We start from the raw sequence: 22237 nt of genomic DNA on the forward strand, positions 1-22237 counted from the left end.
TCCACTGCAACCCAATGCATACCACGAACGAGCGCACACTACTCAAACTACAACCAGAGTGATCTGCATAAGGTATACTCAAGAAATCATAGTCCCACGGTAATGACCGCTACTAAAAATAGAACCTAAGATGCCTCAAAACATGGGCGCCATTGCATAATCGGACTCAGCAAGAAAATCTGCAAATATCTCTCTTCTGCCAGAACTCCAAAATCCCAACCGATGAGTGAGAAATGGGAGTCAACACTTATCCACTGCCATGTGGCATAAATCTAAGGTTTCAAAACCTTAGAATGAAAAATGCATAACATAGAGACGAAATCGAATACACAGAGATCTATAACTCTGAAAATCCTCCACCGAATTGCACAAGAACTGACAGGTAGGGGTTTTTGGGCGTCCGGAACGCAATGGGATAGACGGTTTTGGAAACTGTGGTCTCAATCACTAGGTCCAACACACGGACTGAAAAATGTTTTTGGAAACAGAGCTATTTGTAAACTCCACCGGAGTGCGAATGATGAGCAATATAGAAGTTTTAGGACCTCCTGAGTCCACTGGAACTGACAGATCTGCAAATGGTTGCTCCAAACTTGAGTTCCAACACCCAGGCAAAAAACGCAAGAACTGACACAGTGAGTCAGAAATCCAATGAAATGATCCCAGATTCAAGAATGAAGGTGTTTCCAAGCTCCTGAAGTGAAGTGGACACCAAAAGCAAGCAATAGTTGCCTCTACAAGTCAATATGGAGTCTCTGTCATCGAACGGAACATGGAAAAGCTCAAAAAACGACTTTTTCTTTGAAACCACTTAACAGGCTCTCAAAACCACTTCGCAAAGACAAAGTGACTTTTCCAAAGGTTCCTCCAAGGTCTCTGCACACTCGGATGCAAGTAAAGTCACCCACAAAGCTTCCCACAAAGCTTCTCCTTCCTCCCATAGAGCTACTGAGCTTCCAAGCATTCACGCATGCTCAGCTAGATCACCCGGGCTCTGATACCAGTTGAGAGTGCTCTCAACGGAAGCAAGAACAAAAGGAGAGAGAGAGACAGAGAGCCACACAAGTTTTGGTGGGTGCAGAACCACCACCCTAATCTTCTTTTTCATTTATTTATATATGTGTTTGAGTATTGTAAATAACCGGGGTAAAGGCACAATGACCTTTAACCCCCACAGACAGTGCAGGATGTGACCTCTGACCTCCACCAGAGCCAAATACAGCTGATAGCAGTAGTAGTACAAGCTACGACAATCCTATAGACCTCCTATGACTACTAGACCTCATGCTTAGTAGATGAAGGAAGTGGCACAAGCTTGACTCACTCTAATCCAAAAAGTAGAAGAGCTCCAGGATTGCCAAGAAAAGCTTAAAGACATGCAACAATCTTTGGCAACACGCACATTCAACATTGAAGAGCTTACAAGGGACTGCCAAATCTTAAAGGACCAACTTGCAACCGCTAGAGAGGCTAGCACTTCTCAAGAACAAGTCTTGGACCAATGGTCCAATACCACTGAAGTCATTCCTCAACAAGCGCAGGTCACCTTGCAAATGAAAAAGCTTAAGGAGGCATATACATCCATCTACCATAAATATAAGGAAAAAATGGATGAGATGCAATCCCAAAAGATAGTCATCTCAAAGTTTGAACTCTAATTGCTAGTGCAAAACAATGAGGCAATGGAAGACACCACCAATGAAGTCCCACTACAATGCATAACGGTGGTGTACCAAGAGCTTGTGGCTGCTCTACAAGTGGAAGATCACCTTAAAGCATGCGTGCTTATCCAATGGAAGCACCTCCAACTTAAGATCATATCTGCTCATCCAAACATCAAATGGGAACATTCCATAGGGGCAAAAACTCTCCAAAAACTCTACACAAAATGTGCCAAGACTTGTCCAAAGATGAAAAAAATATCTTCTTCCTTTCTACACATGTTGGGTTTATAGCACTCAGGACGGATGCTTTCATCGCATATGTATGCCTCATGGGTAGTCCTCCCCTTAGGGTTATTGCTGGTTTGTTGCCATTGCTACAAAATCCATCACTAGTATCTATAGGGCATGACATAGCCAACATCCCACCCATGTAGCTGATGATCCCATTGCACCAACAAAAAGAAGTGTCGGAGGATGACATGGCCTATCTCATATCTAACTTCCCATATCTAACCACTCTCTATGCCAATCTCATAACCTCACTTACCCTTACTGTACCACCCTCTTTCTCAGGGGGTTCACTACATGTAAATCCTCTATATCACGTGCATTCAAGGCCTAATTTAAAAGTCACTTATCTATGAACTTTTCATGAATAAAACATGCTCTTTTTCAATTCAATCTATGAACATACCCTTTAAATGGTACCCTTTTATCTATAAAAAATGTACAAAAAAAGGAGTTTAAAAATGCCTTCTATTGAACCCACGTGCTATGCTTACATATTTTTCAGTGACCCCCCCGAGCCAGAGCTCTAGCCTAAAATCTACTCCCTTCATTGTCTCTTTGCTCATGCCTCTTACCACTTTCAACTAACCCAATAGTCGCAAACTTACCAGCGCCTCACACCTAACTTCTTCCCTTCCCTTGCTAATCTTACCCTTGAGGATTACCAAGCTGCTCAAACCATTTGCCTAATTCTTTCCTCCCTCCTCTCTGATTCCCCTCCCACAACTAGCACTCTTCCATATTTCTCCCCCATATCCCTAGATTCTCTCCTTGCCCCATCATCACCTCGAATACTACTTGTGCTGCCATCAGCAGAAAATGACCCAATATTTGATTTTGAATATCAATTTGCACTCCCATGCCAAATTCCAATGATGGGTATGATTTTGATGTAATACCACTTCGCAGTAACCCCATCAAGGATTTCTGGAGCACATATCTCAATATGAAAACTCGAGCTGGATGGACCCTAGGAAACTTCCCTACCAACCTTCATTAGCACCAAATTAGTGAAGCTTGGGTCAGCACGTTGGATCCCCAACCTGATTGGTGCCAACCCAAGCTTTTTGAGAGAGTACTTGTGTACACCTCCATGTCTCAGAGCCCCATCCCAAGTTCTATGCAGTTCCACGATGGCACATATGGGAGGCCAACAAACACACTTTGGGTGAGGATCGCATCATTAATTGGCCAATGATCGAGCCATACTCTGGTGTAGAATGGAACATCCAAGGCACACTGATTCGAGCAGTTCAACAGCATGAGAAAATAATGTGCGACAACATTGACTGCATCCTTCGCCAAAGCGCTATCTTTCGCAAAACATTGGAATCCATTCTAGAGGTCCCCATCCCAAGGATGGGTATTAAAATGGATCTCGGGGTATGTTGACTTTGTGCCAACATGGACTTAGGTAGCACAAAATGTGTGTGTCGAGTAGCAAAGCTCTGCTTGTACTTGCATAAGGCTAGGAATAATCTCTCTTAGGAATCCTCAATATGCAAGTCCTACATGCAATTCCAACTTGCATGTTCTACATGCAAGTTCTACATACGATCCCTACATGTAGTTTCTACATGCAAGGCATCCTACATGCATGTTTTACATGCAAGTCGTCCTACATGCAAGTCCTACATGCATGTTCTACATGCAAATCCTACATGCAACTCCTACATGCATGTTCTACATGCGAGTTCTATTTGCAACTCCTAATGCAAGTTGCAACTCCTACATGTAACTTCTAGATGCAAGTTCTACATGTAGAGAGAGAATGTATTACAATTCCTACATGTAGAGAGAGAAGCTCTCCAACTTGTATAAATATTCCATAATGAAATAAAGCCCACACTCTTTGGGGCATTGTGTTGAGTTATACTTTGGTATTCCAAGCAATTGTCTCCAAGTGTCCATGCTTCCTTGCACTCCATGTCCAAAAGCATGTCCTAACCTTGCAACTCCTCCTTTCTCCTCCAACCTTGCAACTCCTCCTCCCCTCTCCTCCAACCTTGCAGCCCCTCCTCTCCCTCTCCTCCTCCCAACTCTTCCTCCCTTATCCTCCCTCCTCTTCCCTTCTCCTCCCTCCTCCTTCCTCCTCCTCCCTTCTCCTCTCTCTCCTCCTCCCTCCTCCTCCTCCCCCCTCCTTACTCTCCTCCTCCCTCCTCCTCCTTCCTTCTCCTCTCTCTCCTTCCCCCCCATGCTCTTACACCTTCTTTCTCTCCCACTCCTATGCTCCCCCTAAACACTTAGTCCCTCAACCCTTGACCTCCATGATCTACGAGGGAGACGTTCTCCACCATGTACTCTAGCCTGAACCTTGGATCCTCCTTTTGAACCATGAACCTCTTCTAAACCCTGGACCCTCTTCTAAACCCTAAATCCTTTTTGAACCTTGAACCTCCCTATAACCCTTCAATCCCCTATGAAGTCAAAATCCTTCATTACCCCAATCATGATGATACGCGTTCCTTTCACATAGGCATGCACTATGTTTACTTACAATACCTAAGCCTACGTCTCTCATTGAAATACGACCCGAGGTCCTAAGCTACACTTATACTACAAACGATGACACTAATATATCTGTAGGTGACAAAAAGCCTCAAAACCTTGCATACTGAGAATCCTTGCTCTTTTTGTGGAAGCCATGGGAAAGAGGCAACAATATTATAGGCTCCTTTGATGGGCCTCACCCTCTACAATTCATGTGTTGTTGTCTATTGCAGCTTGCTATAGCTTCCACTTCAGCTTCCATACCTACTACTTTGCAATATTCTAGCTCCAATGGATACCTACTGTACCTTATGTACTTGCCATTATTACTATACCAGTTGCAACATTCAAGCCCTAGTAATGGAATTAGGTGTTGGCCATGTGGCAGCCATATTGCAGCCCACATGGCAACCTCCCACTTCTCCCTATAGGTCCTTCTATCCTAAGGTATCAACCCCTAGAGCTCTCCACATTTGGGAGTTCACAGGTCAAGCATTGACCCAATGTCTCCAACAAACCCTCTCAATGACACAGTTTGGCCCAACATTAGCTTTGTCAAAGTACTACTCCATTAGTTACTTTATAGAAGCACTTACATACATGTGGTGGATGTTTTTTTGATCTAGTCCTGGTTTCCAAACCTCCAATATCCCTGAGAACTTCGTTGCATCACTCTCGAACAATTGGGCCCAATCTGAAACACTAATATACTCGCTTGTCCAAGTCACAAATAGTTCGGTCTCTTCAGTAACCCAAGGCATAGACATCACTCGCTAGCCATCCCCCTCAAAAGATTGGGAACAACCAAATGCTGCAAGGCATCAAGTATCCTAGGTCTATTTCAACCCAACATGACATCTGCATCTTAGTCCATGATTCCCTTCTTAGTGAGATCCTAGTGGCTAATCCATGTAGGTCCCCATTGGTTGGCATCCAAGGGGCAAATCTAGAGTAAGTTAAGACCCATTCATTTTTCAGATCTTGCATTTCTACCGTAAAGGTTTTGACAAGATCATTGTCTAGTTGTCCCAATGTCATGCTCATGCTACTAAGCCTAATTGGCAAGTCTTATGATCACCTTCATCCTCAGCAACTCGATCTTGTCAAAGTCTCTATCACTAATCTCAAAGACAATCTTACAAGAGGCAACGAAAGCCTCTACAATGATACTAAAGAAAAGTGAAATGAATTTGGATTGTGTAGCATGAATCAATAAGATAACGTAGAAGATGGCTATTACATAGCTTAGCACATGTCTCCTTACAATAAGATTTGGTTGGTGGCCTCTCCATTTGTTTATATTTTTATTGAACTTGATTAGGAACCAATCCCACAATCTTTCATTGACACCTCAAATCTGATTGGTGTTCCTAGCAATCTAAATCAAAAAATGTTCAAACATTCCACAATCCTAGATTTATCTTGAGGAGTGTTCCTAGGGGTCATATTTATGTTGTCACTAAACAATTGCTTAACTAAATGATTTTAATGTCTTTGATATTTACTTCTTCTACTTGATTCTGATGAACCAGGCTAAAGCGTCAGCTACTACTATTGCAAAAAAGAAGTGAAGCAAAAGGGCAACCTTATTGATGGACCTTTTTAATAGGAATGATTGAGTCATCCCCCCATTGATAGAAACTTTAGTAATAATATTAGTCCAAACAAATTTAATATAAGAAATAGACGAGAAAGCTAAAGAATCCCATCAAGAAACTTGTTTTCTCAAAGTGGATTTTGACAAAGCCTATGAGGACTTCTTGATTCTCTTCCAAAAGATTTCTATCTTTTATGAAGTCCTATTCATTTATTATTTAAGTGTTTGTACTTGTTAAGATTACCATGCTCATTGGGTATCATTTGCATGGTTAAGCACACATTTTCCCTTGTTTCTCACCATGCAGCATGCATTAGTGACCAAAAACACACACACATCTGGCTGCATTAATGGTCATGATACTTTGCATGGCTCTCATCTAACCCACTTTAAGGCCCATGCAAGTACTGTGCCCATTGGATGTCATTTGCATGGTTGGGCACACATTTCCTTGTTTCTCACTTTATGTTGTGTCAAAAAACACACATGGGGGTGCATCTATAATAATTGTGTGTTTGTGATTGGTATGATATTTTGCATAGACCTTAATCTCAAGCACTTTAAGGCTCATGCAAACTACCATGCTCATCATATGTCATTTGTAGGCTTGAGTCGTGAGCACATATTTTTCCTTATTTCTCACCATGCGTCATGCATGAGTGATTAAAAATATGTATCGGGGTGAGTCTATCGTATGTGTGTGCCTTTGATGGGCTTGATACAATACTTTTTAGAGGTCTTAACCTCACCTCCATCAAGGGCCGTGCAACTTACCATGCCCATTGGATATCATTTGCAAGGTTAGGCATACATCTTTCCTTGTTTCTCACCATGCATCATGCATGAGAGACAAAGTGACATGCATTGGGGTTATCACATGTGCGTGTCTCTAATGGGTATGGTACTTTGCACAGGCCTTTATCTCACCCACTTTAAAGTCCATGCATTTGCATGGTTAGGTGAGAAAAAGTACATGCTCTCTCGAAATAAATTCCTTGAAAGATGTAGTTTTGATCCCATTAATGGGAAACACTTCAGTGAAGTACACATAATTACATATGCTAAAGATAGAAATGTGAGGCTACCATTTAATGAGCACATGAAGGAATGTTCAATAGTCATAGCCTACCTTTGTCTATTTGAAGATGACTCAAAGGATATGTTGGAATTTGTGAGGTGTGTGTGCACGTGTGTGTTTGCAAACAAATACATGGATGCACATATGTGTGTTTTCATCCTATTAAAGTCACCATTTGACAACCTCAAGTGACTACACATTTGTCTCATTGACAAATCCAATTGATATCATGAAAATATGACAATACTCATGACCTTCAAAAAAAGATTTGAGGGATAAAAGGAGCCAAATATTATATAAAAAGAAATGTATTCCATTGTTATGTTGCCCCCTTTATAAGATTCCAAACCCCAAAATAGCTCTAAGGAGAAGGCTTGTCATCTACATCCATCCAAAATGCAAGCCAAGGTTAGACCCTTGCGCATGGGTATTACAAATGTTAAGAACCCTTCCACATGTTATTAATGTTGAGAACTATATCAAAAGACAACAAACTATAAATACTTGTTTTCAAATTTATTAGAAAGGATTATCAATATTATTTACTGAAGAGACGGATATTAGCTACACTCCACTGAGAGTAGTATAGTATGACCTCATGACATGCTGAAAGGTACAATCTATAACAATTTATTAGTAGCTTTTATGAAAAATATGCTGCCAACTTGACATAGTATGCAAAAATAGAACTAATAATTCAAAAGTACTAATTGTGTACAAAGTCTACCCTTCAACCATGTTTGTCAACACAAGAAGTTTGATAATCATAGATGCCATGAAATTTGCATATGAAATTGTTTAAATATATAGTTTGGGGTAGTGTCACAAGGATAGCTTTTTTACAAACTAGTTAGAGTCAACATCAACAATTTTTGTTCCTGAGTTTAGACCCAAGGTGCAAATAAGGTGGATCTAGGGGGTTGACTCAAGGTTCCAATAAGGAAGGAACAAAATAGCATGAGGCAGCATGAGTACAAATGATATGGGTCCTCTATGGGTCTAGATGATAGGGGGATTCAAATGAGGGAAATGTATAGGCATGTGTTTAGGGGAATCTAGGCTAATAGGGGGATCTAGATTCGGGGAATCCAAGATGACCAGGAGTCCAAGGTGACCTAGGAGTTTGAAATAATTGTGGGACCTTGACGAGGGGGATCTGTGGGGGGTCTAGACGAGGGGGATCTAGATGATTCAAGATTTAAATGAGGGGGGTCCTATGGGGGGAGGGGGGGGTTGACCCTAGGACCTAGGCAAGAGAATCCAAGGGTATAGTTTACTAAGAGAATATCATTGCATTATGTGAGCACCTTGTCATTGTTTGCTGATAGTGGGCAAAAATTACCACAATTTCATACATTCCATCTTGTCATCTAGCTGGATCCTTAATAAATCTACAAGGTCTCATCTAGAGGGGAAAGGAATGGAAAGAAGTGATGGAAGATGTAAAAGATGTTAGGGACACAAAGAATATGTCTTTCAATATTTTGTTGCTTGTCCTCATGCTAGAAGGATATGGAAAATAATATAGATTTAACCAGGTGAAACCATCAACTAGAAGGCTAGTTTACTAGGGGATGCTTGTAAAATGGTAGAATTTGCCAGCGGTGTGAAAGGAATGGCCTTGAATTCTGAGAATGAGAATGTAAACTCAAAACAAGAACACTGGGACTCCATTACAACTCATGAAATCTAGCATATCTAGATTGCTAGGAATAATTTTTAGTTCAATAATGTTACAGTCAATACTAAAGAAATCTTCATGACGTGGTTTAACAGAAAAAGCAAAGACCTACTAAAGAGATGCTAAAGTTAATGTACATCATGGTTAGACTTTGAAGGAGATAAATAATCAGGTGTAGGATTTTGTGCAAGAACACACATGGAACTAGAGAAGTATAGGACCAAGAATGACGCTAAATATACTTGATAAGGAACCTTGAAATCTTTAATATATGTTGTTTACCAAATGATGGCAACTACTTCAATACAGACAAGAATGTATTACCAAAATTACTTGTAAAATCTTAATGCATATGTGTGTGTGTGTGTGTTGCCCTCCCCACACATGTTAATGGAGGTGTTATTAAGCTAATTTCAAAAGGAGGTGACATACATATACTTAAAAACTGGAGACCTTTAACTATGCTAAACTATAGCTACAAGATCTTTGCCAAGGCCTTGACAATAAGGATTTGAAAGAGAATGGACTGCTGGATTCTTTCTGAATAGAAGGGCTTCATCAAAGGCAAGCACCTTCTGGACGCCATGGTCAACCTATGGGAAGGATGTGAATATGCTAAGGATACAAAGCAAGATGTTTGCTTCTTAAAGGTGGACTTTGGCAAGGCATATGATAGAATTGAGTGGGACTTCATTATTTAAGATCCTCCAAGACCTTGGGCTAGGCTAGGGCTTTGTCTCTTATGTTAAACTTTTGCTCTCAAATGCCTCAACAAAATTCTGTGTCAATGGCCAAATTACATTACCTTCTTTCTTAAAAGATCAATAAGGCAACGGTATTCTCTTGCTCCTCACACTCCCCGAAATACTCCTCAAGATGTCACAATTGTCCTAGAATTCCTGAGGTTTTTTGCAATGTTTCAAGTTCAGTGATTAGTCACACCAAGACATGATACTCTGCCCTTTTTGGAGAAGAACAACGTGCCACTCTTACTCAGCTTGACTACCACAATATTCCCAAGGGCCGTGTCTTTAGCCTATTAGGGATATCAATGGGCTTTGAAGTCTCCATGAGGGACTGGTTCGTGGTCAGGTTTAGGGACAAAGAGATGGAGGGGATATCAAGCCAACTTGGCAAGAAGGAGAATGGTCCTTAATCACTGCATCTATCGTATTGCCATCTTCTACCTATCCTGTGGGTGTCCCTTTGCAGCTTCCTTAGATGTCTTTATCAAGTTCTATAGATCCTTCTTGTGGGGAGGAAACAACAGAGAAAGATATCCAAAGCTAGATGGGATTTTTGTGTCAAACCTAAAGAGGAAGGGGGGCTAGGAGTGGTTGACATCCAAGCCTCTGCCCATAAACTAGCTACAACTTGGATTATTAAAGCTATCCTAACCCCAACAAGGACTGGATCAGTGTACATCCAAGCCTCTACCCATAAACTAGATGCAACTTTGATTATTAAAACTGTCATGAACCCCAGTAAGGATTGGGAATATCTTCTCTTAAGGAACCTCCTCTATGTCAGACCCATCAGAGCTCCTAAATGGAAGGGATACCCCAAACTTTTTACCTTGTGCAACCCACGCCATGCACAACTAAAGGAAGCCCTCTCTAGAAATCCACGTGGAAAGCTTTTGAGGCCATTAAAGCTAACATTATATTCTCTAGAAAAGGTGCCTTCATGACACTAGATGACACTAGACTCAATTTGGGTCTCAACTATCATCAGGTCCCCCCCTCTCTCTAATTGGGACTTCATCAGGGCGAGCTTGTTATTCAAAAAGGGGTTCAAAGCTGGGGCCAACTCTGGATCATATGTGAATTCATATGGAAATCTTGGTAGGAAATCAAAAGAGAATTTAGATTAAAAAACGTGTAGGAAGGTAGTCTAGATACAACTAGGGGAACCCATCAATTGAAAAGCAATACTTCTATGTGATGCACATAAAACTAAGCAGAGCACTTGCATACTAGTTAGAGCACAAACACTTTGGCTAATCTACGTCTCTAGGAAAAACTTGTAGTTTAAGAACCTTCTCATTAAAGCACAGGAAGTCTTTTGCAACTGGCATGACAAATTCAATTCCAAAGATAGCTTGCCTTCATGAAAATTTTGTTTGACCAAAAGGACTAACTTACTCGTCATGAGTAGGCACAGGAACAATTGGACCTAGAGACTCTAATCTGCAATGAAGCCTATTTCCAACTGATCAAGGAGAGAGAAGAACACGAGAGGAAGTTTTTGGATTATTGCAATATCCACACTGTAGGATAGAGCAGTAGACAACTCACTCATTTCAATGTAAAGCTTGAAGATTAGTGACCTGAATGGTCTCCCTTTGCTGTGCAAGTTTTTTTAAATCACCACCACGAAGTTCTTTCTTACCCCCACTCGGAAGTTCTCTGATGATATCATCCTGAAGTCGACTGATGTAGCACCCTTATGGGTTTTTGCTAATATCCCACTCCTGTAGAACTATGTGAAGCTCAATGTATAAATCTTTTTTTATATAATACAAAATATATTTTCTACCCAAAAAAATAATATAGTGTATATCTAGTCATTTGTGGTGTGCTCTCTAGCTATGATTTCTCTCCTTATCTCTACTTTTCTCCTCTCCCTTTTTATATTTTATCAAAATGCGACAAGTTCTAGCTCATTTCTAGATCTTGCTATTCTTCACACAAGACTAAGCACTTCTGGATAAGTACATCATGTAGTCTCTCAAAGAAAGGCAACATCAATTGCTCATAATAAGAAGGCATTGCATTGAACTAACTCAGCTACCAACCACTTCGTGCAATACAAAGAAATTCCACCTATGCTGCCCGACTAGAGACATAGCCACAAATCACTAGGAGCTCTCTAGAGGTAACACAGCTTACTGTGAATACCATGGATAGAACTAGGAGACTCTCATGGATCCTACAAATGTCTTCAAATAGTAGAGAAGGAAATATCCCTCGAAGTCATGAAGGGCCAGGGTCTATGGGACCATGTCAATCCTTTCATATAGATGCACCAAGTGGCTTAATATATCTAGCACCTTTGAACTCAACCTCGCAGAGTACAAAGAATATTACAACAACACACATACTAGTTGGGATTAGGAATTGCATTGCTTAGAAGTCTTTCTCCCTAGGTCTAAATTAGTGGAATCTCAAGGCAATGAGAGAGCCCCCTCTAGAAGCCAATGATTTTCCAAGCTAATGGAATCTCAAGGCAACAATAAGAGAAGCCCCTACAAAATTTTCCATTTTCCAAACATGGAATCTCAAAGAAACAATGAAAGAAGCCCCTACAAAACTTTCCATCCAAGCAACAATGAGAGAAGCCCCTACGAAATTTTGTCAATGATTTTCTAAAAGAAAATGGTTATTAGTGCCCCAGAAACCCACGGAAGCAATAATCTCCCACCACTTAGGTGATCAAGCTTGTCAAACCTTTGGAAAAGATAGTAGTAGTTGAGATTAGAGAACCTCAATACGGAAATGACCAACTCACGAAGGCTATGGGTGTAGTGTCATACGTTGCGGACAAGGAAGAAGAGTTGCCTCAACTATGGGTACCTCAAATTTTTGCACACTCTACTAGAGCATAACCAAGCTTTGAACATGGTGTAACTTATTCAAAAGAGTTTGTAGCTGACTAGCTACAATGACACATGAGGTGATAGAAGAGAATCAAAGCTACAAAGAGAGATAGATGCATTACTAGAAAAGTTAAAGACATGAGACTCTTAGATAACTTCAGCTCAAGCCTAAAAGACCAAGCTTGATATAGAAATGGCTCAAAGTTTAGAAATTAGGGTGGAGGAAGACATGAATACTTAAGTAGCCCTAGCCCAAGTGCATAAGAAATGGCCCAGTGACCTAGAGGAGACATGTTCTGGTTTTGTGGTTTACTTCTTGGATCCACAAGCACTAACATTGTATACTTGGATAAGCAAGGACTACAAGAAGTTGAGGCTATCCAATATATAGAGAAGGATGACTACTGTAAGATTGTTGAAGAACTAGGACATCTAGCAACACAATTAGATAACTTTTAGGAGCACTAAGCATGAAGGGGAGAGGTTGAAGAAGAATTTGCATGATGGTGAGATTTTTGCATTTTATGGAGTAAAATTTTGAAAAAAGGAAAATGAATGAGGTATAAAAGTATGATTGGCATCAACTTTTGTGGGGTGGAAAAATGTACATGAAAATTAACAATCACTTCTCCCTCTCAACTTGTAGTCAATTTTAGTTGATGTCCACAATAAAAAATAAGTTTAGGCTAAGTCATTTTGGGAAGTTTTTGGAAACTTGTGGAACAATGAGCTAGGTTTGATGTGTGTGACCTACAACTCCTCACCTCCTTACTTAAACCTCCACAATTATTAGCATGAACTTCTTTGAAAGAAAGCGATGCCAAGTTTTTTATTCCAATCTTTTTGAGAGTGATGGCATACAATGGCAAGGTTGCAATTACACACAATTGTTATAAATATTGATATCACAATGTATATATTTAGTAGAATATCTACAACTAAGAATCAAAACTACTAGCCCAACCTCTCACATTAAATAACAAAATGTTGCCTTCAATATGACACAATAGGACATGCATACATTATGATGGTTTCTCATGTCTTCTCTTCTAGGTTTTCAATTCCACAAAAGACAAGGACATATTCAGACACACAAGCAAGCAAAAAGATAGGACAAAGCTTGCCAAGTCATAATCTAGAGCATGTCCACCTTGTGGAGCCACATAATTGGACAATCGAGCCATCCTTTTTGTAACAATATAAGGTATGGCAATACATTATATGAAAGAGTATGTACAAATTGAGATGAATGGACATATGATATTTTGTTGAAGGACCATGAGCAAAGTGTTTTGAAGCTTTTTAAAGACTTCCTTGAGGGAGTGATTATATGTAAACCCTACACACTGTGAGTTTTCAAGGCCTATTTTTCAAATGCTCAAGGCCTATTTTTCAAATCCCTTATTTGTGAATATCATATGATTTAGAAGAAACCCTTTTTGTACAAATCTATAACTTTTCTTCAAATTTTTTTTAATGATACCTCTCTATAAATATATTTCTATTAAAAAACATGATATCCTTCTATTGAATCACATATAGTCACATCCTTTTTTATGTGACCCCTTAGGAAAGTACAAGTGAAAGAAGCTCATTTTATAAAGATATAACCACCGTTTTAGAACCCCATGTTCCGTTACTTACTAACAAAAGCATGATCCCATGGACCATGACTTATTAATAAAAACATGAACAAGTTGTCATGTTACTAACATTGGCACTCTTATGTTTGCTAACATTTTGCTCCCATGATTTACATATCCTTTCCTTAGACTCTCTTCTCCCTTTTTCCTCTTCTTGGTTTCCCATCCTCCACTCTGATTTCCTTTGCTTTCTTGCGTTTCTAGACTTCGAGAAGTTATATAAACAATGATTTGTGAACTCAAGGTACTTTAAGGATGACTAGGTGAAAATGAATGGTCCTAGTTTCTAGTCTTATCCATCCCATGTAGGTCCTCTAAAATGATAGCTCTAAGACTTGAAGTATTTTATTAGACGAGGAAATTATGTCCATCTTGACCTAACATCCCTGCTTTTACAATGTTTTCAAAGAGGAATTGAATTGGAGCCTCCTCAAAAAGTCAATTTTGCAGACCTCATATTTTGAATGCCCAATGAAGTTTCAAACTTGTTTGCTTAACCAAAGATGGTCATGATTAAAAAACCATGTATAACACATGTGAGTAAGCACACATTTGAATACCCCTTTATTCAAAATTTAGTGGGGGTCACATGATTGAAGCCCTATCCTCCACACTTTTTAAAACATATTTCTTTAATCCCCTTCCATATATATGTATACATGTTTTGAGTGTATAATTTCAATTCACATAACTAAACCACACTAGATAAGTCATTTTTTAATCCTCTCATCTATTATATGGCCTTTAAGTCCTCCCATTAAAAAGTCCCATCTGTTAACTAACCTACTATGTTACATGATTATACTCATGCTTAACTATAATATTTTATCTCATATTATAGCACCAAAAAGTCAAATGCTATGTCTCTTGATCAAAATTATAATATGCACGAGCCAACCTTTTTATTTACCCATACCATACAATAACTCACAAGTTCTAAAAAACCATGGAACCCTCATGTCATACACAAAAGTAAGATATGATTGTATGATCACCATGATATGGTGTTCTTTGGAGGCATGCATTTGACATGCATGAAAAATGTCTTTATTAAGGGTGAGGATGCATCCCTTTTAAAAAATTAGGTACTTTCAAATTGTGCAACAATTGTAGCAAAAAGAGAAAGATAACAAATAATATTAGATTTGGTCATGCAACAAGGGCACACATCACTTACACTAATGCCCCTTGAAAGCCCTAGACTTTCTATCTCAAGTTGCAACTTCTAAATATTTTATATTTGATGAGGAAAGACATTATCATGCTTTCAAGGTTGGATTTAAAGTAGCATCAACATCATTTCTCATTCAATAAGGGGAACGCCTGACAAATTGGCGGAAATTCTAACTATGTACACTTAAATTGCCATATGTCAACATGACTTATGTTTTTAAAAGCATTTTATTTTTTTCATTCTTCTATTGAAAAACTTACATTATTTATACAAAAAAGGAAATTTACTTTAAATTTTAAATTTGACACTGCATAAGCATCGATTCACAGTTGATTGCATTTCCTTAACCCTTGTTTTTGGTTTCACACAATTATACAATGTTATTGGCCTTTCTCTTAAATTTTAAATTTCATAGTGCACAAGTACCCATTCACAGTTGATTGCATTTCCTTAACCCTTGTTTTTGGTTTCACATAATTATACAATATTATTGGCCTTTCTCTTAATGGTCACAGCATGCGACCTAGATTCCATTGTAACATTTCAAAAGTTTATTGCATGTTAGATGTAGCTTTTATACTCATATGGATAATGTAAAGGAACCCAAAGAGATGATAATTATGGAAATGTTTTAGTGAATTGATTGGTCCACCATATCCAATATTCTAACTTCATGGGACTTGGTTGCTAACGTGGGTTTTATGGTGACCTTGGTGGTCTTATCGCCTAAAGGTATTAGCACAAGACTAAAGATATACTTAATAAGAGTGCAGGAGAAAAAGTGTGTTGGTTTCTTTGAGGTTATATTCAATTGTGCATTTTTTATTGAAAAGGTGTTTGTTTAACATCATGACTTGGTTGCATAGAAAATGTCACTTGGCTGTGATTAGTAGATGCCATTAGGGACATATTACTAAGTAGGGAGATTGCATAATTTCTTAAAAGCAAAATGGGCGAAAACTTATTAGAGCTACAACCACAATTGCATGCTTAGTGCGGGGGGTATAAGTGGGTTTGCTGAGGTGAAAAGTGTGAACGAATGTGCGAAGAAAAAGTCTTGGAAAAGGCAAGGCGTGAAAGAGGGTACGTTCGCTATAAGTCATGTGGAGCATTATTATTGGGAAGTTCTTACCTCCAGTCCAATAATATTCGACAACTTTAAGGGGGGGTAAAAAAAATAATATTCGATGATATGCTTGGTTTTTTTGGGGAGGGGATAATGTGCGAAAAGGGGGGGCGCTTGTGTGTCCGCATATGTACACGCTTTTTGCGAGGATGAGGAATATGGGATCTTGGGGCAATTTTAAGGACCACGCCTTTCTCTTTACAGTAAACGTATCCACGTGGAGGGCGATTTGGCCGAGATTCTGTTTCCACGTGGAGGCGTGGATTGCGGACAACGAGGATTGCGGAAAGTGGGGCCCGGTTGACTTGCCTGGTGGGCTGAGCGTCACGGATGACATGGCAAAGAGGGGTCCCGTACAAAGGTGGGGTCATATGGGTGTATCCGGTAAATGCGTAAGGCTTGGCGTGATCCTGGCCTCCGGCTCTCCGCCGCCGCCGCCGCCCCCCAATGAGCGCCTCCCAAGGATAATTGGGGCGGCCGTGGGACCCGCCGCGATGACGTGTAGAGATTCCAGAGAGCCCTGCTGACGCGGCAAGTCTCAAGAGAGTTTGATGCGGGCAGAAGACCTTGAATGGTGCGTGTATATGTGGCCGAATGGGCTGGAAACGGACCGCCCAGAGCGGAAGTCCGTTCACACACGTCCTTCAACGGGGCTTAGCTTGCGCCCTACGTTCTATCCCCGTGCCATTGGTCAAGGTCGGCTAAAGACTGCCTAATAAAACATTAGTTAGGCCTAGGGACTCTCAATAATTTAAGCCTCGCCACTTAAATCCTCTTTGAGGTAGATTTCATAAAAGCACCCTTGAATTTCTGTTGGCCGTCCATTCATTGATTCACACAAAACCTCAAGCAATAGCATTTTCATTGATTAGCGGGACACATCGACAAAAGAGCTGAAGCCATAGAAGTTTCATTGATTCACACAAGCTCAGTTGAAGCCATAGCGGTTTTTGACCAGCATTTTACAATGTTGACGACTTGTGAGCTCAAAGCATCTCTTGTCAATACATCCATAGAAGTTTCATTGATTCACACAAGAGTTGAAGCCATGACAGTTTTTGACTAGCAATTTGTAATGTTGACGACTCCTGAGCCTAGTGCATCTCTTGTCACTACATCTGGAGCACTTTTCTCAAGCATGCCAAGCGTTGTCCAAGGGGTGGGAGGCTGAACACCTCCCGACCCACTTTGCTTTTGCATATACCAATTCGGCCTTGTTTAAATCATCTTTCTTGGAACCGCTTTCCGTGAGCAACCTTGGCCACCACACATCGTGGCATTTTCCCTTTGTGAAGTACACCATAAAGGCAGAAAATGTGGAGAAAATAACCTCTACCTACCTTAAACCCTTTCCCTCAATTTCAGCTTCACCAAATCAAAAGCAACAGGGAGTAAAGAGAAGTCAAGTGCTTGGGGTGGTAGCTTTTTGACCCATGCCAATGCCTCATGGAGGTGCTAAGAGATGAAACATCAATCCACACAGATGGCAGCTCAAAAAAAGGGCTCCTTCGACATGTAATGATTCGAACCTCCTTAGAAACCTCATTCACAACATGTTATGCTCTCATCACCTCATGCAAAAGAAAAACAATCTAGGTTTAGAAAGCCCCTCCTTGATGTGGTTACAAATTGGCCAACGAGTGAATGACGAACCAATTGAAAAAGAAGGATACACTTCCATATAAGTATAAGGTTAAGTAAGGTCAAAAGAGGAGGTTAAGATACTGGGCTATTGATTCCAACCTCCTTGGCAACCTTATTCAGAACATGTGATGCTTTGTTCATCTCATGCAAAAGAAGAATAATGTAGGTTTAGAAAGCCCCTCCTTGATATGGTTACCAACCTCCTGGGCAACCTATCTTGGGCATGTTATGCTCTCATGCAAATGAAGAACCATGGGATTAGAAAGCCCCTCCTTCATATGGTTACCAACCTCCTTGGCAACTTTATTCCGGGCATCTTATGCTCTTATGCAAATGAAGAACAATATAGGTTCTCCTTGATAATATGGTTCCCAACCTCCTTGGAAACCTTATGGAGAGAATGTGATGCTCTCATGCAAATGAAGAACAATGAGGGTTTAGAAAGCCCCTTCTTGATATGGTTACTAAACTTCTTGGCAACGTGATTCAAGAGTATATGATGCTCTCATCATCTCATGCAAAATGAAGAACAATTAAGGTGTAGAGAGCGGAGGTGTCCAAGTTGAGGTTCTAGATAAGCATTAGGTGTGAGCAAGGTCAAAAGGGGAGGTTAAGACACTTAGTGAAAGCGGGACAGTACGTTTGGGGCGGTTGGGTCAGTGCCGGCGAAGGGGGGACTTAATACAAAGCGTGTGAGAGCAAGGAATGGAAGCAACGAAGAAGAAAAGTACAAAGCGTGTGAGAGCAAGGAATGGAAGCAACGAAGAAGAAAAGAAGAAGATCGTCAGCTCAATCGCCATCGCCATAGCCATCGCCATCGCCATCGCCACCCTCCTTGCCTTTCCTTCCCTCTTCACCCCTTTGCCTCTTTACCCAATTTCCCTCTCCACTCCCTTGCCTCCCCTTCCGTTCCATCTTCCCATCCCCCCTCACACGAGCTGGCTATCGTCCTTCCGCATCCTTGGTCTCCTCTCCTCCACTCAAAACGACGACGCTTCATGGTAAGTAGCCTTACTCATCAGCCTTTCGTTTCTCTCCTTCCCTTGCTCTTTCAATCCGGAATGAGTTTCTTTGCAAACTTTGCTTGCTTCTGCATTCCAGCGTTGGGGGTTTCTCCACTCTACTCTCCCATTTCTCTTGCATGACAAGCTGCCTTTCGTGTTGGATGTTCATGCCTTCCGTGTTGGGTGTTCGTTCCCCAGGGCGCCCCCATGTTACTTGTTCACCACAGCGAGCCTAAGCGCATTGCACCACCGTGGCTGGAACCGTTGCTGGAAACGAATTTCTTCTTGCCGTGTTCTATCCATGCAGATTCCAACAAAAGTGAATGCAATCAGTATTGCCTCGATTGCAGGGGAAATGCATTATGCCCGTCCTGCTTAATCAACCACAGAGACCACCACATTGTGCAGGTATGATGGTTGCACTATTTGCAGAGATTTTGTGGGTTTTCTTCACGTTTCTAGGGAAGGGACTTGAGCCAGCCTGGCTTTCCCCTTGATTCCTGTCCAACGTTGTCACACCTGTGGTGTTTTGAGCAGAACAGGTAGCTACCTGGGTCTGGAAAAGCTCCGTTTTTGGATTGAGCTTGTTGAGTCTGGTGCTCATTACTATCTGTTCTTGTTGCAGATACGACGGTCTTCTTACCACGATGTCATTAGGGTCTCCGAGATTCAGAAGGTATTAGACATCACCGGCATTCAGACATACATAATAAACAGCGCTCGTGTGGTATTCATCAATGAAAGACCTCAACCACGGCAGGGGAAAGGTGTGACAAATAACTGCGAAATTTGTGACAGGAGCCTTCTTGACACGTTCCGGTTCTGTTCCTTGGGTTGTAAGGTAATTTGTGTATATCCTTTCAAGGCCACTTGCCTTTTGCAACGATCGTCGCTTTGATAATCGTTAATCAGAGACAATGTCGGGTTGCTGCTGTAACTTGGTGTACATCGGATGAGGTTTCCCTTTTTATGAGAGTATTGAATTTCACCGAATCTCTTGACTGAGGAAAATCGATCTTAATATTCTAGCTTGGCATGTATCCAGCTCGCAGGAATCAGGACGTATCACCCAGAGATGACCTTCATACTGCAACCGAAAGCGCCTGGAAATTCAATGCGGGGTTCCGATTCAGACGAGTCCTCGATGTACAAAGGAGCAAGATCGAAGAGGAGCGCTCAGAGCCCGTTTGAGGACACAGTAGACAGCTTATCGTCTGAATATGGTGGCGGTTCAATGTGGAAGATGGAGGAGGCCGCGGAGATGCCGTACAAAGACTTCGCCGATCATCAAGTCAAACTAAGCAGATTGAATGTGAGCAACCGGCAGTATGTGCAGGACATTTCCCCTCCTACCCCTCCACCGACGATTCAAAGAAGAAGTCCGAAGAGAAGGAAGGGAATTCCACACAGAGCGCCTATGGGCGTGTAGATAGGCGTCACCCTGCAATGCTGGCCGTCTGTAAGACGGCGCGTGAAAGACGTAGCCGTTTCTAACTGTGCATATAAAAAAGGAACATAATACAAGTTATACAACGTTTGCTATGCGGAGATCCCAGCAATGGGACGGAAGGAACAAGATGGTTCGATGCCAAATACGCCCAAGAAGATATAGCAAGACTCAGCTTATCAAATCAACACAGAAGCTCAAGGATAGTGTACACTGTACAGTGAAGATATGGCTTCCAGTGGTGCCGTTATATGTACATCCGGAAGTGAAAACGAACGAAATCTATACCTGCCTGGGACATTCTTTGTCATGTACACTAGTAGTAAAGAGGGAGCCGTGCGATGGGTAGAATCGCGGGCCTGTACGTAGAAACAGAGGCCAGGGTTTTAAGCTGGCGGTGACATATATATTATGCTGATCACCATCATGTAAAGGAGATACATATGAATGATATGTAAAAGATTATATAGAGTAAAGAATGTAGTGCGAACTGATTAAGGGCGCTGAGAAGCTATAATGGAAGAAACAATTGGAACGTCGACAAAACTAGGCCTAGTAATGTGCGTTGTAGAGTTCTGGCCGCTATAAACTTACGTTATTGTATGAGGGAAATCGAAACGGATCTTGGGGATTGAGAGTGGAGAGGGGGCAGGTAGCAGGAGTAATTGATATTCTTGGTGGAGTTGGGACGACGACGGAAACTGCATAGAATTCCGTCGCAACAACGGAATTAGCTCAATAATACGTAGACGGGGCGGTCGGAAACTGCATAAAATTGCGTCACAGAAACGGAATCAGCTCAATAATTACGTTAGTTGGGAAGACTGTTGTTGTGAGGAAGAAGACGGAAAGGGCATAACATTCCGTCTCAGCAACGGAGTTAGCGGAGGAGGTCGGAAACTGCATAAAATCCCGTCGCAGCAAAGGAATGAGCTCTAATGGAATCGGCATAAAATCCCGTCGCAGGAACGGAATTAGCAATTGAGAAGACGACGGAAACTGGGCAGGAAGGGAATTAGCTCAATAATCACGAGACGACAAAGAGTAGAGTATCATCGTATGTACGAGTACTAGTTTTATGTATTGAAGTGTTTGTGTTTGTATAGACGTAAGCAGATAGGACCCTTTTCTAGGATGATACCGCCCAATTGGGACAATTGGGTTCTTTGGTTGTAGTAGGTGGGTGGCGTGTATGGTGCTTTCCTTTCTTCCTGTGCTTGGCCCCCTCCACCTTTCTTCTTGTGCTTGGCCCCCTCCACCCCCTCTCCACGTGAATTGACCCCTCCCCATCCCCAAGCCGATCAGACACACTTTACATGCTTCTCTCTGCCCCCCCCCCCCCCTCTCTCTCTCTCTCTCTTCTTTTCCTCTTCCTCCTTGTTTGTCTCACCATTGTGCCATGGGCATTTAAATATCTTCTTTGGCATCCCACAAAGAAAATACATTTTCTAGCAGAATTTCTAGCTTCTGCGCATGTTTGCATTTTAGATGCCCCTACTTGCGTAGGTAGGTCCGTGGGACAATGTTGGACGGCCACCCTCTCGACAATGACAAACACAGATCGAAGCATGTTTCTACCTTAACCTTTCGCTTCATTGAAGTAAGTCGGTAAAGTTTTGAGCTAGAGTTCGACCGCTCAGCTGAAGCCTAATAGATTTATCTTAAATCTTTCTCAGCTTGTCCTCTATGTGTGAAGCACACCCGCCCATCCCTTGAGCAGATGGGCATGCATGAGTACCACCCTCAATATTGTGTTGCCTACATGCACAACCTATGAGTGTACGCGTGCACACGCATGCGCAT

General features: G+C 41.3%; 1 protein-coding gene across 1 annotated transcript; it reads left to right on the forward strand.

Annotated features, from left to right (window-relative positions):
• Positions 1 to 18750: 18750 nt before the first annotated feature.
• On the forward strand, positions 18751 to 20942 carry LOC147898274 (protein RGF1 INDUCIBLE TRANSCRIPTION FACTOR 1-like). The gene is made up of 4 exons (XM_087378908.1): positions 18751 to 18984; positions 19186 to 19395; positions 19613 to 19828; positions 20033 to 20942. The coding sequence occupies exons 1-4, from the start codon at positions 18982 to 18984 to the stop codon at positions 20414 to 20416; spliced, it is 813 nt and encodes a 270-aa protein (XP_087235034.1). The 5' UTR covers positions 18751 to 18981; the 3' UTR covers positions 20417 to 20942.
• Positions 20943 to 22237: the final 1295 nt, after the last annotated feature.

This window comes from Dipteris shenzhenensis, chromosome 9 (genome assembly GCF_047967505.1).
Source record: "Dipteris shenzhenensis isolate YYH24624 ecotype China chromosome 9, Dip_SZ_1.0, whole genome shotgun sequence".
NCBI classification, from domain to species: domain Eukaryota; kingdom Viridiplantae; phylum Streptophyta; class Polypodiopsida; order Gleicheniales; family Dipteridaceae; genus Dipteris; species Dipteris shenzhenensis.

What these genes read in the sequence shown, in the direction of transcription:
- LOC147898274 (XM_087378908.1), top strand. An exon ending in GAGACCACCACATTGTGCAG is followed by an intron (nt 19,396 to 19,612) that starts GTATGATGGTTG and finishes TTCTTGTTGCAG; the next exon opens with ATACGACGGTCTTCTTACCA. An exon ending in TCTGTTCCTTGGGTTGTAAG is followed by an intron (nt 19,829 to 20,032) that starts GTAATTTGTGTA and finishes GCATGTATCCAG; the next exon opens with CTCGCAGGAATCAGGACGTA.